Source organism: Triticum dicoccoides, chromosome 4B (genome assembly GCF_002162155.2).
Source record: "Triticum dicoccoides isolate Atlit2015 ecotype Zavitan chromosome 4B, WEW_v2.0, whole genome shotgun sequence".
NCBI lineage: Eukaryota > Viridiplantae > Streptophyta > Magnoliopsida > Poales > Poaceae > Triticum > Triticum dicoccoides.
Genome location: NC_041387.1, coordinates 85,651,876 through 85,668,113, shown reverse-complemented (window position 1 = coordinate 85,668,113; position 16,238 = coordinate 85,651,876). Strand labels below are relative to the sequence as shown.

Below are 16,238 nucleotides of genomic sequence, written 5' to 3'. Positions count from 1 at the left end.
TGAAGAGCAATATAGACCTTTTGATAAATCGTATCCGCTTTCATATCTATGGTGGTTCGCTTTCCGTCCTGGGCTTGACCGTTTACATTTTTTTCCTTTTCTTAAGCTTCAAATAATGGTGTGCGAGTTGGGATTTGAACTCAAAACCATGCTTTAATTCCGACCACAGTTACCAGCTAGGACAGTTAACCAGATGTGCATAGTTCTACATATTTTTCTTCTTGTTGTGTACATTTCCAGTTCAAGTTCTACAAGCTTTTTCTGGGCGATTTTTTCTTTTGGTTTTTTCATGCATGGTTTTTGCTCATTTTTTCTCTTTCCTTTTTACATTTTATCTTTCACGAACTTTCTTTTGAATTTGTAAACTTTAAAAAAAATTATGAAACATTTTTTTAATTCGTAATTTTTTTTCTAAATTTGTGAAAATTTTCCAAACTCATGAAATTTAAATAAAAATTAACTCGTTAACAATTTTCAAATTTATAAAAAAATTCAAAATTGTGAAATAAAATCATATCCAAAATTCATGATCTTTTTGAAATTTTAACTCATAACAACTTCAAATTTGTAGAGTTTTTTTCAAACTTGTGAACTTTCTCTAAATTCATGAACTTTTTCCATATTCATGAACTTTTTAAAATTTAACTCATGAACAATTTTCAAATCTGTGAACTGTTTTTCAAACTTGTGAACTTTTCTCAAATTCATGAACTTTCTTCAAAGCTAGCGGGCAAGCAAGCTGGCGCAATGTTGGGCCGCGGCCTGCTGGTATGGGCACGAGCCCAACTTTCTAATTGGGCTTAAATCGCTGACTAGGAGCACTCGAAATAGACGGAGCCACGCATAGGAATTTGTTTAAAATTTCAAAATAATGTTTGCTTTGTCAAATTTTGTTCAAAATTACAAACATTCACATTTCAAATTCAACAGAAATTTCTGAAAAACATTTGTATCTTTCAAAATATCTCAGAATGTCAAACACGGACAATTTTTCAAAAGAGAGAACACAAAATTGAAAACGGACAAATTTTCAATTTTCGAACATTATTTGAAAGGCACTAAAAAATTTGGAATTAGAAAAACATAAATACGAAAAATAATTGAAACTATTTTTTTTATTTCCCCGAACATTTTTTTTATATGTGTAGAATTTTGTATTAGGAAAATGTTAAACAAACATTTGAAAAAAATGCTAAAAAATATTGACCATGTATTTAAAAAAAAATTAATCTTGTATTTTAAAAATGTTGAGCATGTATTAAAAAATGTATTAGATATGTACCAAACATATGTATAGAAAAACAGCGAAAACCGAGAGAAAACAAAAAAAATCTGATGAAAAACGAGAAAGAATCAAACAAAACCAAAGAAGAAAAAAAGCCGGGGAAAACCGAGAAAGAAACAAAGGAAACAAAAGAAAAAGAAAGAAAAAAGAAGGAAAATAAAAAAACTGAGAAAACTGAGAAAGAGACAGAGAAACATGTGAAAAAAGAAAGAAGAAACGAAAACACAAAAAAAAAACAGCAGAATAACCAGCTCTTTTACCTTAAGTTGGTCGTGCCTTAATATTTATCACAAAACCGACAATGAGCTAGTGGCTTGTGGCAGAACGCTGCATCTAGGAGGCCTGAGCTCTTCTCCCTTTTTCTCCTATAGTTATTTAAGTGTTCGCTAACGGGTCAGCCCATTCGTGAAGTGAGATATAGCTCTCGTGGCGCTATCAGGGCGTGGATGACGTATTTTTAATAAAGACCAACATGCTCTTTATTATAAAGGAGCATGAAGAGATCTCCTTCATTGATGTGTTTAGAGGGTGTACCAAAACAGAAGTGTATAATTTTTGTAGCTTACAATTACATGATCATAATTATAAGCCCACAGGTACAATCTTATTCAATAAAACACAGAAAGAAGTCATCATTCCATGGACTTGCACTCACGACTCATGCAAGGGCAACCAACAGCTTGCCCACATTTCTCCCAGAAAACAGGCCCACCAGAGCCTCAGGCGCCTTCTCAATCCCTCGGACGACGTCCTCCACGACGGTCACCTTCCCTGCGTTGATATAGGCGGCCATCTCCTCCTCGAACCTGGGGTACAGGTGGTGGTAGTCCATGCAGGAGAAGCCCTCCACCCGGACGCGCTTTGGGATGATGCACCACAGGTTGCGCACCCCCTGGTGCTCCGACAGATTGTACTGTGAGATCATCCCGCACGCCACCACCCTGCCGCCCGGCCGCATCCGCAGCAATGCCGCGTCCAGCGTCGCACCACCCACGTTGTCGAAGTAGACGTCGATGCCGTCCGGGAGGCGCCGCCCGAGCGCCGCGCCGAGGTTGTCCCCCTCCGACTTGTAGTTGAACGCGTCGTCGAAGCCCATCTTGCTCTTCAGGAGACTCACCTGACAAACAAAAATGTTCATCGTTTGGTGGCATGAATTGAAAAGAGGTTGCCTGGTCTCCCGGGTTGTTTTGAACATTTTTAACACTCTGATCACTTTCTACGCTCATGGACCTTGTCCAAGCATCTTTTATCGCCCCTCGCTCTTTAGACCATGTGCACGGGGGAAACGTGCTTTGGTTCCTAGGTGTATATACATCTAATATGAAAGAAAAGATCAAAAAAGTTTAGAAGTTTTTTTAAATGAACTTGACTTTCTTTTGCACTAGTATATAAATTTGCACGGATAAAAAACCAGCGCTGACTTCAGGGCAGAAAAACAACAACGGGGTGTTTCTTTTTGTGGAATTTTTTCTACAAGTATAATTAAAGGTCAAGCTTATTTCAAAAATATATTCAGATTTTTTTTTACTTCTTATTAATTACTACTTCTTTATATAGGGTGTATGTGCACTCACAGACCAAAAGTTCCTACCCATGTACACAGGGAGATGCTTGTAAAAAATCCGCTTTTGGTTAAACAGTGACGATTTCTATAGGAGAGGTGACTAAGTAAAGAACTAAGCTATACAAATAACATGTTTTTAGGTGACCAAGACAGACGAAGATTCCGAGCAACCGATAATTAAGAGAACCAAAACAAAATTCCTTAGGTGATCAAACCTTCTCATCGGAGCCGGCACTTCCAACCACATAGCATCCTGCGATCTTGGCGAGCTGTCCGACAACCTGACCGACGGCGCCAGATGCTGCCGACACAAAAACAGTTTCACCTTGCTTTGGCTTGCCAACCTCGAAAAGTCCAGCATATGCAGTGAGCCCTGCCAAGCCTGCAAGCAGGATCAATGTTGCATGATCATCAAATGCATTATACAGTAAGCAGCAGTGAGGAGAATACTGCCAGTACACAAAAGAGCATGCAAAAGGGTCTAATCCCAATCGGTTCTACAACCGTCACAAATGAGAGTGATGTCTCAGATTTATTGTTATATTTATATTCAAAATAAACTTTTAAAACACCATGAATCATGTGAGAAATCTTTTGCAAATATATGCAAATTTCACAGACGTAGCGTGCGTAGGCTATATTAAATGATCGTTTTCCATGAAATAGTTTGAATATTGACTCCCATCGTCCCGGTAACCCTACACTTAGATATATCCGAATGAACCCTGACTTCTAACTTCTAGCTTGTCTTTTCTGCACCGCTGCTCCCAACCACTTTTCACCCCAAATTTAACCCGCTAGTGTCCCCTTCTTTTCAGTCTTGCCCCATTTTAAAACACATTACATAGTATTAGTTTTGTTTTCGGTCTAATTTTATAAATTTGATCAAGTTTACAAACAAAATCAATATATACAATACCAAAAATATAATATGTAACCTATTTTAAAAATATTGGTCCTGTATTTCGGATGTTGATATTTTCCATGTGAACTTGATTAACCTTTACAAAGTTTCACACATAATAAATCTAATATCAATGTATTTCTAAATGGAGAGAACTATAAATTCTCGAAGGTTTCAAAAAACCGTTTGGAACGAGTGTTTTTTTATACTTTGTGTCCGCATAGATATTCACTCACCAAGAACACCTGTGTAGTGTGAGAGTGGCAGCTCGGGGTGGTTGATCTTGAACAGGCCCTCCGTTTGGGTGATGAGGGTGTACTCCTCCCATGCACTCATGCCCCATACGAGGTCACCGGCGTCGAACTCCGGGTGCGTCGAGTCGACCACCTCGCCGACGGTGAAATTGACCAAGGCCTGACGATGATAATCCAAATATATACATGCAAGATCGGTCAGCCCTGAAACTCAAGGGTACGTAAAAGAGCAACCTGCATTGTATCAAAATGAATTTTGATGGTGTGCGTGCGTACCTCTCCAAGCACGAAGTCCTCGGCCGGCACGGCGTCGCCGTCGTCATGCTTGGTCATGCGGCCGCGCATCCACGGGTCGCAGGACAGGTACAGGTTCTTGACCACCACGGCGGCCGCCGACCCCTCCGGCACCCGCAGCCGGACGTCGGAGGTGACGACCACCTCCATGTCCTCCGCCGTCGGGTAGCCTGTCACGTACCTCCTCAGCACCACCTTCTTGTTCCTCGTCACCTCGTCGCCATGGCCGGCCATGTCGAGCTTCGTCGGGCTAGCCATTAAATTTATGGCGCTTCGAGTTCTCTAAGCTTCAGGGTTTAGCAAGGTGCTAAGATACTAATGTGCTATGTCTCCGTGCGAGTGCTATGCGCGCTACGCTACGGTTTATATAAATGAAGCTCATAGTGAGTGTGTAAGGTAGACAGGCGACGCATTGATGTGTGCACTGTACGCGTGCGTCACCCGTGACGGTATGACTTTGCCCCAAATATCTTTCTTGCCATTTTCTTCACGTTGCAAGTTAGACCTGCACATCCCGTCAAAAAAGGCAATTGCATGACACTCACACGTCATGACACACGTATGTGCATTTCCTCCCATATATCATTGAAACATGGGTGGCACAACACAAGACAATACCCCCGACTTATCAGAGTATGCTAAGTTTTTTTTTCAACAATCAGCCTATGGGGTTATGTGGTTGGATGATTAAAATGATGGTTATTTACTCCGAGCCCATTAGAGATTACTACCTCCGTCCTGGTTTATTTGGGTTCGGCTCTTCTGCAGTCGTGTAGTTACTGTCCAGGTGTTGTTGCTATTAAAATCTGCCGTTCATTTCTATCCAAGCACTCACCTTCCTCTTCCTTAATCTTGTGATTAATTGGGAGCCCGTCCGTCATCCGCAACGTCAGCGATGCCTCCTGCCGCTGCCGAAGCTCCATCCACCGCCAGCTCAAACTCCTTTAGCATGCACGCCATGATATACATCTTCATCTGGATGTACGCCATGTCCGTCCTGATGCATATCCTCGGCCTTGCGTGGAACGCTGAACGCCATGCACTGGAAGGGCTCTCCGGCCAGAACGTCCCCTCCGCTGGGTCTAGCCACTGCTCAGGCCCGGTCCTAAGATTTCGGGGGTCCGGGGCGAGATAACAAAAAGGGGCCCTAAAGCCATATAAATATATATGCTTTTTTCTATTTCAGTTACAAATAACTACTCATTTTACACTATAATTTATAATTTATGTTGCTTTGTCATCTCAACTATTCAAAAAATAGGGCACATAAAAGTTGCTCGCACTTTTCAATCGATACAATTTTTTAGTCTTTTCAACCGATACTTTTTTTTATCAGGTGAATTCGTTACACTTCTCTGCAACTCAAATTTTTATCATCCTATAATATTTCGCTACATTGTTCTTCAACAGTAACTAAAGCTAATTCTTCAATCCCTAGAGGAAGTGCTTACTTTATTTCTGAGGAAGCACTAGAAGACTTTTTCTAGGACTCAATCCACTCATATGCATGTTTTTTTTCTCTTTGTCAGATGGATACTTTTCAACTAAATTAAAAGTGATACAAGAAATTAAGAACACTGCTAATTAAATATACAAGGAGGGGCATGGAACAAGGTACCTTGATGGCTAGAAAATAGAAATTGCAAGCTTTTGCTGCTGCTTACGAGTCACGAACAGAAATCCTAGTTTTCCTTTTCTGCTCCCAAAAAATACAGGAAACTGGAGTGTGTGAGAGAGAGATGTACGAGAATTAAAACTTCATGAACCGAACCATCATACTAGTCTGTATAAAAAGAAGAGGTGGTTGATGAAATCTTGAAAATCACATTACCTTCCTCCACTAATCGCGTCCAGCAGCCGAAAATCACAAATAGACGATGCCGGTGACATGACGTTGAACTTGGCATTGGCATGGCCGATTCGTTGCCAATTTTGGAAGAGAAGAAATAGAAAGACTAGAACACCATTGGCGTGAGGCAATGCCAGAATTAACGGTCTGTTACAGTTCTTTCCATTTTTGATTGAGAGTTAATTAGTCAATCTGTTACATGGGAAAGAATTCTTTCCTAAACATCAAACACGTAAAAATCAATCAATCAATCTGTTACATGGAAATAATTCCTTACCTATTTTAGAATCAGGGCGATCTGTCAATACGGGAAAGAATTATTTCCAAAAAATTACAATTCTTTCCTAAACATCACACAAATCCGTCGGGGGCCCCTTCCTACTTGGGGGCCCGGGGCGGCCGCCCCCGCCCCCCCTCAGGGCCGGCCCTGCCACTGCTCCCGCATGTACGCCAGCTCGTCCTCGCTTCACACGGATGGACCGGTCGCGTATGAGTTGTACGCCATGAACCACCCCGCCATACGGCTGTGCCGTCAGGAAGGACGCCGGCAGCCTGCGCCTGTAGCGAGTTCACCGACTCCTTTGATGGCCGCGTGCAAGTGTATCTCCCTCAGCTCGTCGAGATCGAACCTACTCGCGCTTCTCGTCTGTATCGCCCTGGCTCACCATGAATCATGACAGGATGTCAGGCTTCTCCCATCTCATCTCCTCACACAACCGCGCACCATGGCGATGGGCTCGCGCAGCCGCCGCTCGGCACCTATGTTAGCGTCTTCTTTTTCTTCCAGAATCCTGGGGCGGCGTACCATACCTACTCGCACTGAGATTAGTAGCGTTGCGAAACATACCGGCAAACCTGCTGCTCGCGTTCGCGGTGTTCTCAACCTTTTCCGGCGCCCGCCGTCGTCGTGGGTGGTTTTACCGATTAATCACATGATTAAGAAAGAGGAAGGAGAGCCCTTGGATAGAAATGGACGGCAGATTTTAATACCAACAGCACCTGTAGAGTGGCAACATGACTGCAGACGAGCCAAACCCGGTTTATTGGTCCCTTTTATAATTCGTGTCAAATTTTGACCAATGATTTAACTAACAAAATGTTAATGCATGTCAACAAAAGTTATATCGTTTGATTCATATTTCAACATAATTTTTAATGATATAATTTTTTGTGACATGCAAAAACATTTTGTTAGGTAATTTTATATGGTTAAAATTTGACACAAAATACAATAGGGAGCAATTAACCAGGACGGAGGTACTAAATCACATGTCTAACACCATTTATGTCTCGTTAAGGCAAAATACACTTAAGATGGGGCAAAAATCCAGAGGGGCATGCATGTGTTGGAGCACACAGGCATTCATAGGTACTACCTCCGTCCGGGTTTATTGGTTCCCATTGTATTTCGTGTCAAATTTTGACCATAGATTAAACTAACAAAATGTTCACGCATATCATCAAACATTATATTTTTAAAAACTATGTTTAAATACGAATTCAATAAGATAATTTTTTTTGACATGCATTAACATTTTGTTAGTTAAATCTTTAGTCAAAATTTGACACAAACTACAAAGGGGACCTATAAATCAGGACGGATGTAGTACATTAGTAACCGCACGACAGTGTGGGCCATGGCCCGCCTAGACCTTGACTAAAACAACGAGGGATTAAGAGCAGACTGGACCATGAGAGGAAAACTAGTGGGCTTTTCTTTGTAGTAGCTCGACCAGGTTCAATATGATAGCTCCGCCACTGAGTGGTATTACCATGAGTAGCAGTATTTATATACTACTATAAGAGCAACTCTAGCAGAGTCGCCATATTCATAGTCTACATAACGCACATGGAGCACGCTCCATAATGTTTTAGATGTTGTGGAGGTTGTGCACAAACATAGAGTCCCCATAATGTGGCCTTCATAATATATTTTTGGTTTCTTCTTTCTACTCTACTACTCCAGTTGAGATCAAACAATTCAACAGATATCATTACAAACCATTAAACTGAATACAACAAATAAGCCCAATGCAACAAATAATTCAATCAATTTTTTTAGGAAAATAAATAAATTTAAACACACTATCTCCCAGTTGGATGCTCAGTGAGATCCTCCTTCAGCTCGTCATGGGAGGCCCGGTCTTCAATCTTTCGGTATGTCCCAAGAAATGTTTGAATGTCGTTCGTGTGTCGGCAAGGTGAGACGATTGTACCAACATTTTCATAGTCCATGGGGGTTGGCACATCCCTCCCATCCTCCATGACAATGTTGTGTAGGATCATACAATATTTCATGATTGTTTCCAGGAATCCTTGTTCCATAAATGAGCATGACCCCAGACAATTGCAAACCTAGCTTGTAGCACTCCAAATGTTCTCCCAGTGTCCTTCCTCGCTGGTTTTTACACCTTTGCAAAATGCTACATTTCCTGGTCTAGGAATTAGAAATTGTCTTCACACATGTTGACCAAGATTGATATATGTAATTGGCTAGATATTAGTTTTTGTCATACTGATGGCCATTGACAATGTAATTGCAAGGTGAAGAAGGACCACCTACTAGCCTTGCAAACAAATGAGATATGTGCAAGGCATTGATATCATTGTGAGATCCAGAAAAACCAAAATAACAATGCTAAATCCACAAATCCTTGGAGGCAATCACTTCCAAAATATTGTTGGGTCATGGCAATGCTAGGTGAATTGGCCATGCCAAGCTGCAGGGCAATTCTTCCACCTCCAATGCATACAATCAACACTCACTAGCATCCCAAGCCAGCCTTTTGATGCATTCATCGCTAGAAGACTCAACGTGTCCTCGACATTAGGTGCTCGCAGATACCTCCCTCCATAAATCCTCACCACAATATTGACAAACACTTTTGCGCACTTTATGATGGTATCTTTGGCCATTCAAAATATTCATCTAAGGCATCTGCACGAGTGCCATATCCAACCATCTGAAGCGTCGCGATCACCTTTTGGAAACAAGAAAACCCAGCAGAGACCGACGACATTTCTCCGTTGTTGGAAGAGTGGTTCATTGGCTTCCATGTCGTCGGCAATTTGACGGAACAACCGTTCGGTCATGTAAAAGCCTCATAACATGTAGGCAAGGAGAAGCCGAAAGAAATTAGTGGCATGTGAGCTTATTGTGGCCTTCAATTATGTTGCGGTGAACTGTCAGATGACCAACCTGCGATCCCGCACACTTCCTCTTCCTTCCGGTTGCCGCTATCCATTTATCAACCATCACACAACTTCGTCCTCTTCGTCATCCATGGTTTCAATCTCGGACTCAGATCTTGAATCCGATGATGAATCCTCAAAACAAAACTCTATCATTCGATCCATCTACACAAACTGTGAATCATATGTCATCCATGCGAATCTTTGAGCCGCTAAACTAAATCTACAAGAAAAGGTTGGGGAAATTTACCTTCAGGCAACTCATCGAACACCTTGAGGTCACGCGGGATAAGGGGTGGCGCGGCCGAACAGTGGGAGGTCGGTGCGAGGCTGTGGCGAAGCGTGGGAGGTCCTGTTAGGGCTTAACAAAGGCACCAAATCACGACGGTCCGGCTGGCGGGGGTGGCACCAAAAGTCGGCGCCGCAGGGATGTGAACAGCGGCCGAAGGGAGCACACATCCTGAAATGTCCGTGGTGCCAAGATTTTGGGGTGTGCGGGTGGACGCGCCCTATATCACATCACACAACCGCCAAATATGGAAGCTTGCGGGTTCAATTTGGAGTGACCTCCAAAAATCATGTCGATTGGGCACGGGATGGCAATTCTATTAGACTGGCTTTTTCGGCAAGATTTTCATATTAATGATGATTATGGCGATCAGGCCGATTTGGCGACTCTACTAGAGTTGCTCTAAAGTCACAATATGGCATAACAGGAGAGCAACCGCTAGAAATGGTCAATAAAACCGGACATCCGGCCATTGGTTTAGTGGGTTTTATTTAATAATCAATGTATCACATCTGTTAGATCTTTAATTATAGTTATTTTATAAATAATTAAAGATCAACTGTAATTTTGCAAAATCAAAGTGTATAATGCAAGTGAATATCTTGTTGCATGGCTTATGACAAGGAGGGTGGTCGACATACAATCCTAAAAACACATATTTATCCGGCTATCCATGTAAATTGAAAGCATATATATTATATATTTAAGGGTTAACTAACATTACATGATTAATTAAAGTAGCAGTTTGACCCTTGTACATTGATTTTTAAGAAATTTCTGGACTCTTACTATCAACTAAAGCTTAAAACTTTTGTAAGTCGCATATGTATATAAGATGGTCAATGTTAACTCTAATGCAAGTTATAATGCTTTATTTGTGCTTGGCATGCTTATTTTGCATGTCTAGAAGTTTCCGGATTCATTTGGATTGGTTTGATTCCATGTATACAGAAAAAAGCAATGTTCTAGTTATAGTATTTTTTTTCCAGAGAAGGAGGTTAAACCCCCGGTCTCTGCATCAATCGATGCATGTAGCCATCTTTATTAGTTATTCCACAAAGGCCTGACAGGAATATACATCAATCCATCAGAAGCCACCACTCACACAAACAAACTCGATAATGTGGAGTGCTCTCACTCCCCATATTTAAAATCGGTGTCGTCGCCGATCCATCAACCTAACGTATCGGGACCAACAGCCGATGCAGCCTACCTAAAGCGCACACCACATGCACATGTTTTAGAAGCCGCCATCGTCATCGAACCACTGACCCATCTTCAGGAGAGAGATCCGCATCATCCTTACCAGTCCGGACATCCGTCGACGCCACCACGAGACCCAATGGCGCCTTTGCCCTGCGCTCGTCCGTCAAGACGCGAAGACTCTAGAAGATCTGTCGTGCGTAGCACTTGCCAACCAGACATGACTCAGCGTAGCACCTGTCGGTCAGGCATGACTTGACAGCTCCACCGAAACTCCGTGCAAGACGAAGCCGCTCCACCTCCTGCCTCTGTCTTTCAGTGCTGCTTCACAAACGATGCTCCCAAGAGAGAAACAACACCGTAGTACCGCCATCGTCCGATCTGGAAGACCAGATCCTAGGGTTTCCCCCAAAGCAGCATGAGTGGGTCGACAACAGTTACACGACGACGCCTTCATCAAGGTAGCGGCGCAAAACGCCGCCATCGCCCGCCAACATCTCGGTTTTCACCAACAACTATGTCTCCCCGACTCGTAGCCGGGACTAGATGACGAATCTCGAGATCCGACCACCCAGCCGCAGGCCGACTGCCTCTGACGGAAGAGATGACCACCACCGCTGGTTGCACCGGTCAGAACAGATCGGATCGGAGGTGCCACGGACGCAACCACCAGGCCCTCCACGCCGCCGCCGTCGATCCAAAGGCAGATGGCGCGCCGCCGCCAGAACAGGGTTGGCCGCTACGCCCGCAGCCCACGCCGCATCCGACACCGCCGCGCCACAGCCATCGTCGTGCCGATCGGATCGGGCGCGCCTCCACACGATTCGGGGCCCCGCACAACCCCAGAGCCGCGGAAGTGAGGCGATGTCCTCCGCCACTGCCGTCGGCCCCCGCGCATACACCGGAGGCGTCCCCGGCATGTTTGTACTCTTGCTTTGTACATATTTAAAAATAAATCAATAGATAATTTTTAAAATAAAACAATAGATGATTACTTGCCCGCGCATGTGCACTGGCCACTTAGCATGGAAATATGGAGCAATCAAACGTTATGTTTACATCACCAAACAATCGAGAGCTAAAATCTTGACACGGAAATATGGAACAACCAAACGCTGTAAGTTACCTATCACTTGGTACTTATGTTTACAGCACCAAAGAAATAAGAAACCAAGAGAAAATATTACTATATCCAAGTGCTTTGGGCTCCCAAAACATAACTAGTACTCCCTCTGTAAACTAATATAAGAGCGTTTGGATCACTAAAATAGTGATCTAAACACTCTTATATTAGTTTACGGAGGGAGTACATACATTTGGCATTGGCTTGCAAACCAGCACGGCAGAGCTACCTATGCAGACATGTGTTCTGATTCTTTAGGAAGATGAAATGCACAGAACGGGCCCTCCATAGTTTCATCATTAGTGATAAGCTCAACCTGATCACCAACGTCTCCAATGCCATTATGCGCCATGAGCAACCAGACCATGGTGAGGAGCTCCCCTCCTCTGCCTAGCTGCTGGGCGTGCATCTCCACGGGGCACTTGCCGGCCGCGTAGAGCAGCAGCCTCATCCACATATCCTGGATCTCCGTCAGCGTCTCGCCCCACGGCCCGGGTTGCTCCTGTTCTTTCAGGCATTCCTCGTAGCCGAACTCCAGCTTGTCTTCCACCAGATGATGGGCGGTGTCTAGGACATCTCGCTCGCGGCTGCCGTTCTTGCTCATCTCCTCGTAGAGTCCGGCCAACGTGTCCTCCGCGGTGCCACTTAGTGGCAACATGGAAGGCTGCACAACCAGGAGGTACACCATATAGTTAGCCAACTTCCTGCACATGTCTTGATAATGCTTCGTCATCCATGTTGCTGGGGCGTTTCCGCAAGTGCAGTTCTGTGTATGTATGCAAGAGGATGATGTTATCGCCGAAAGAATTAGCTGCGGAGCTCAGTGTTGCCTTGATGATTGGGCGAAGATTCGCCCAGTGTTGCTGCTGCGTCATCCTTGTGAAGTTTTCGCGGGAAAGGCGTCCAACCCACGCGACCACACTGTCCATGACGTCCTTGCTCACCTTGGCATGCTTGGTGTGTCGTAGGTTTCTGACGAAGAGCTTCTTCTCAACCGCGTCTAACATCTTTCTCATGACAGTCATTAGTTTGGATGATGTTGCTGATTGCTCACGGCCCATACATGAGCTCAAGAAGTTATACTGCCCCATAGAGTTGGACCACAACGGTCTCTTCTCCGGCCAGCCGGCGCCACTTGAGAGAACGAGCCAAGAAATGCGGGCAAGCCTTTCGCACCTTCGAGCTTTGAAGAAGGCCCAAGTCCACGGCGACATCGCAATCGGAACAAAAGCACAAACTTCAAGACTTAAGCCGCCGATGAACAACGCCGTAGGTGATCGCCATGTCAGTTCCACTGTATTCATGTTTGCCGTTTCCAACTAGAAAGAGCACAAAGGCAGCTATAGAGGAGACCTGGCTGACACACCGGAGCACCACGCCTGTCCTTGTTCTAAGCACCATGGCCTTGGTGTAGAGATCATCGTACATCATGGCAAGCTTGACCTCCAGCAGCTTGGGCACTTGGTCTAGGGGCCTGTCTTCTTGGAACCTGAAGGCTCGACGCTCTTTCATTTGGGAGGTGGTGCGCCCTGAGAAAAGATCCCGGATGGCAGCCATTGAGCCTAGAACGTAGCAGATGGTGCCAACATAGCTGCTTTTGTCGACCTCAACATTCAGCTTAGGCAATGGGGGCAGGCTTGTTTCCTTGAGGCCATTCCGGCTACCGCACTTGAGCGCCCATGTCCTCTCCCCATACCTGATGATCCCGGCGACGAACACCAGGACGGCTGGAGCAAGGAGCCGCTGGTTACGTCCACCTATCGACTTCCAAAAGGCGTACAAGGCCAAGGAGACTTGGATGGTCAGGTTCAGCAGGTGCCTCAGCCACAGGTTGTTGTCCTCGATGGAGAAGGCCGAAATGGTGTCCTGCCCGCCGAGATGGATGAGGAGGAAAGGCGCCCAGAGGAACGCTAGGTGGCGGCTTGTGCCCGTGGAGAGTCCGTTTGATCCCTTGTTCCCATGGCATGATCCAGGCGATGTCGTGGTGCTCTGATCATCTCGGGATATGAGGCCAAGGGCGTATACGGCGACCATGTCTGCCGCAACATAAGCTAGCCAGGTAAGAAGCCTGAGCAGAGCATTGGTGTTGTACCGCCTGAGACAGCCGGTGAAGAAGAGAAAGATTTGCAGGGTGAAGCTGAGGAGCACCACCAGCTGGATTTCCCACTGACTCCATATTTGTTCCAAGCTCTCCCTTGTTATGGCCATGCTTTCGTTTAGCCTTCAAAACACCTTCACTCTGATGTCCTGCTTGCGATGACACATACGCTTGCGTGTCAGTGTTGCGCAATAGATTACCTTACGTCGTACCAAGCAATAATACCGGCACAACTAAGAAAATAAGACATAAAAGTGAAATGTACATATGACTGTGCAGTTTGAAAAGAAATGTACAACATTCATTCTTGGAACCATATGCTAAAAAAAACATCTTTATAAACTTGACAATGTTGCAGCCTTGTGAGATAATGCTTTCTCTAGTAAGTCTTCAGTTACTTCTAATTTGTTCTATAACGCAGGATCATCGCCATGAAGGAGTGGGATCTACGGTTCCTATATGCTTAACCTAATGAGTATTTAACAAAAAAATAACTACCACTTTACAGGTTTGTGTCCCACAGAACTACTCCAGTACCACTTTATTTTCATTTTCCCCTAGAACTACCACATTTGTTCTAATTTTTGGCTAAAAACTAGATGCCACAAATTATGGTGGCAAAAAAGTTGTTCTCACTATGAAGAAGCAGGTTAGCAGAAACAAACTTTCTGCTTTTGCTTAACCATCATCAGGTTCCTTGGTGCAGAAGGCAAGAATAAAGTTTCTAGAAAGCAGCATGGTAGCAAACATACGCACTAATTTGTTGGTTTCTCTCTAACATTAGGTAGCTCAAGCCTAAAACATTACACCCATGCTGTGGTGCAGTAAGTAGTAGTATCTGTGAAGTTACCCACTGAGAAATAAAGAAGGTTGCTAAAAACAATAGAAGCTTAGTAACATCTTGTACAAATTTTGTTAGAAGACGGGTGGTTTAGAGCTGGGGAGGACGATAGAGAAGGCCAGAAGAGGCACAAGGAGGTAGCTAGATTACCTGAGCGAAACAAAGAGAGGGCTAGTTATGGGTGGTGCCCCGACCTCAGCAGGACACGCTGACAAGATACCATGCTAGAAACTTGGCAGGATTTGGCACGCCATAGAACCACATCGATCGATCTCACGCGTGAGGGAGAGAGAGCACCGGCTTGTGGTGAGGGCGTGAGGCAAGGGAGGAAAGAATGAATGCAGCAAGTGCAGATGAAAGGTGGAGGAGAAATGCAGGGGAGCAGAGAGCAGGGCGTCTCATTTGGGACAGGGGAGAATGAAGGAGAAAGAAGGAAAAGGAGAAGGGAAGTGAAAGGAAAAGCGAAAAGATAATACGTACTAGCAGGTTTGACTGCTCTGCTTCTGCAGAAGATGCACAACTAAGCTCACGCTTCACGTTTGGCAAGTGATTTCTGGCTCAAACCTCGGTTTTGGAGGCTAGCGGTTCTGTTCTGGCCTAATGTAGCAGGGTGCGAATTCCCAGACACCGGCAATTATTCAGTACTCCCTTCATTTTTATTTACTCTGCATATTAGAGTTGACTGAAATCAAACTTCGTAAAGTTTAACCAAGTTTATAGAAAAAAGTACAAACAGTTACTATAACAAACTTATATGATGTGAAAGTACATTTAACAATAAATCTGATGGTATTGATGTGTTATTGTGTATGTTAATATTTGTATTCATAAATTTGGTCAGAATTTACAAAGCTTGACTTTGACTAAAGCTAATACGCGGACTAAATAAAAATGAAGGGAGTATATTCACAACTAAAGAGAAAAGATGTGCTTTGGCGTCTCTAGCCGATCCCCTAAAAAGTTATAGAGTAAAATTTTAGTTTTACTCCTCTAACCGTCACCTAGCCGATCTCCTAAACAAAGGAGTAAAAAATTTACTCCTGGGCCTCCCCTGTTCCTAAAAATACTCCACCGCAGCCAGCTGGAGTGAAAGGTTACTTCACGTGAAGGCCCCTTTGTGGCCAGCGGCGACTCACGTGAAGCCCCCTTGTCGACGGCGACAACCTCGGGCCTTGTCGGCGACCTCGCAGTGGATCTGCTCGGCAACAGCATCTGCAACTCTGACGGGGACACCTAGGTGTTGCAACGCAGGACGGCCGCGCTCAAGCAACATCTGCGGCCTCGCCTTTGGCAAGGACCCTCACCTCCTTCGACCAACAAAGGCCACACTCAACTGCTTCAT

At 44.4% G+C, this 16,238-nt stretch overlaps 2 protein-coding genes and 1 pseudogene across 2 annotated transcripts; all 3 read right to left on the bottom strand.

Moving 5' to 3' along the window:
- Positions 1-1,834: 1,834 nt before the first annotated feature.
- Positions 1,835-4,623, bottom strand: LOC119295177 (2-alkenal reductase (NADP(+)-dependent)-like). Its single transcript, XM_037573531.1, has 4 exons — positions 4,284-4,623; positions 3,990-4,167; positions 3,065-3,231; positions 1,835-2,402 (listed from the first exon to the last, which is right to left on the bottom strand). Exons 1-4 carry the CDS (start codon positions 4,557-4,559, stop codon positions 1,944-1,946), a joined length of 1,080 nt encoding a protein of 359 aa, XP_037429428.1. The 5' UTR covers positions 4,560-4,623; the 3' UTR covers positions 1,835-1,943.
- A 7,526-nt stretch (positions 4,624-12,149) lies between these two features.
- On the bottom strand, positions 12,150-12,654 carry LOC119293394. Its single transcript, XM_037571887.1, has one exon. The coding sequence runs from the start codon at positions 12,643-12,645 to the stop codon at positions 12,187-12,189; it is 459 nt and encodes a 152-aa protein (XP_037427784.1). The 5' UTR covers positions 12,646-12,654; the 3' UTR covers positions 12,150-12,186.
- On the bottom strand, positions 12,616-15,328 carry LOC119293393 (annotated as a pseudogene).
- Between the last annotated feature and the right edge of the window lie 910 nt (positions 15,329-16,238).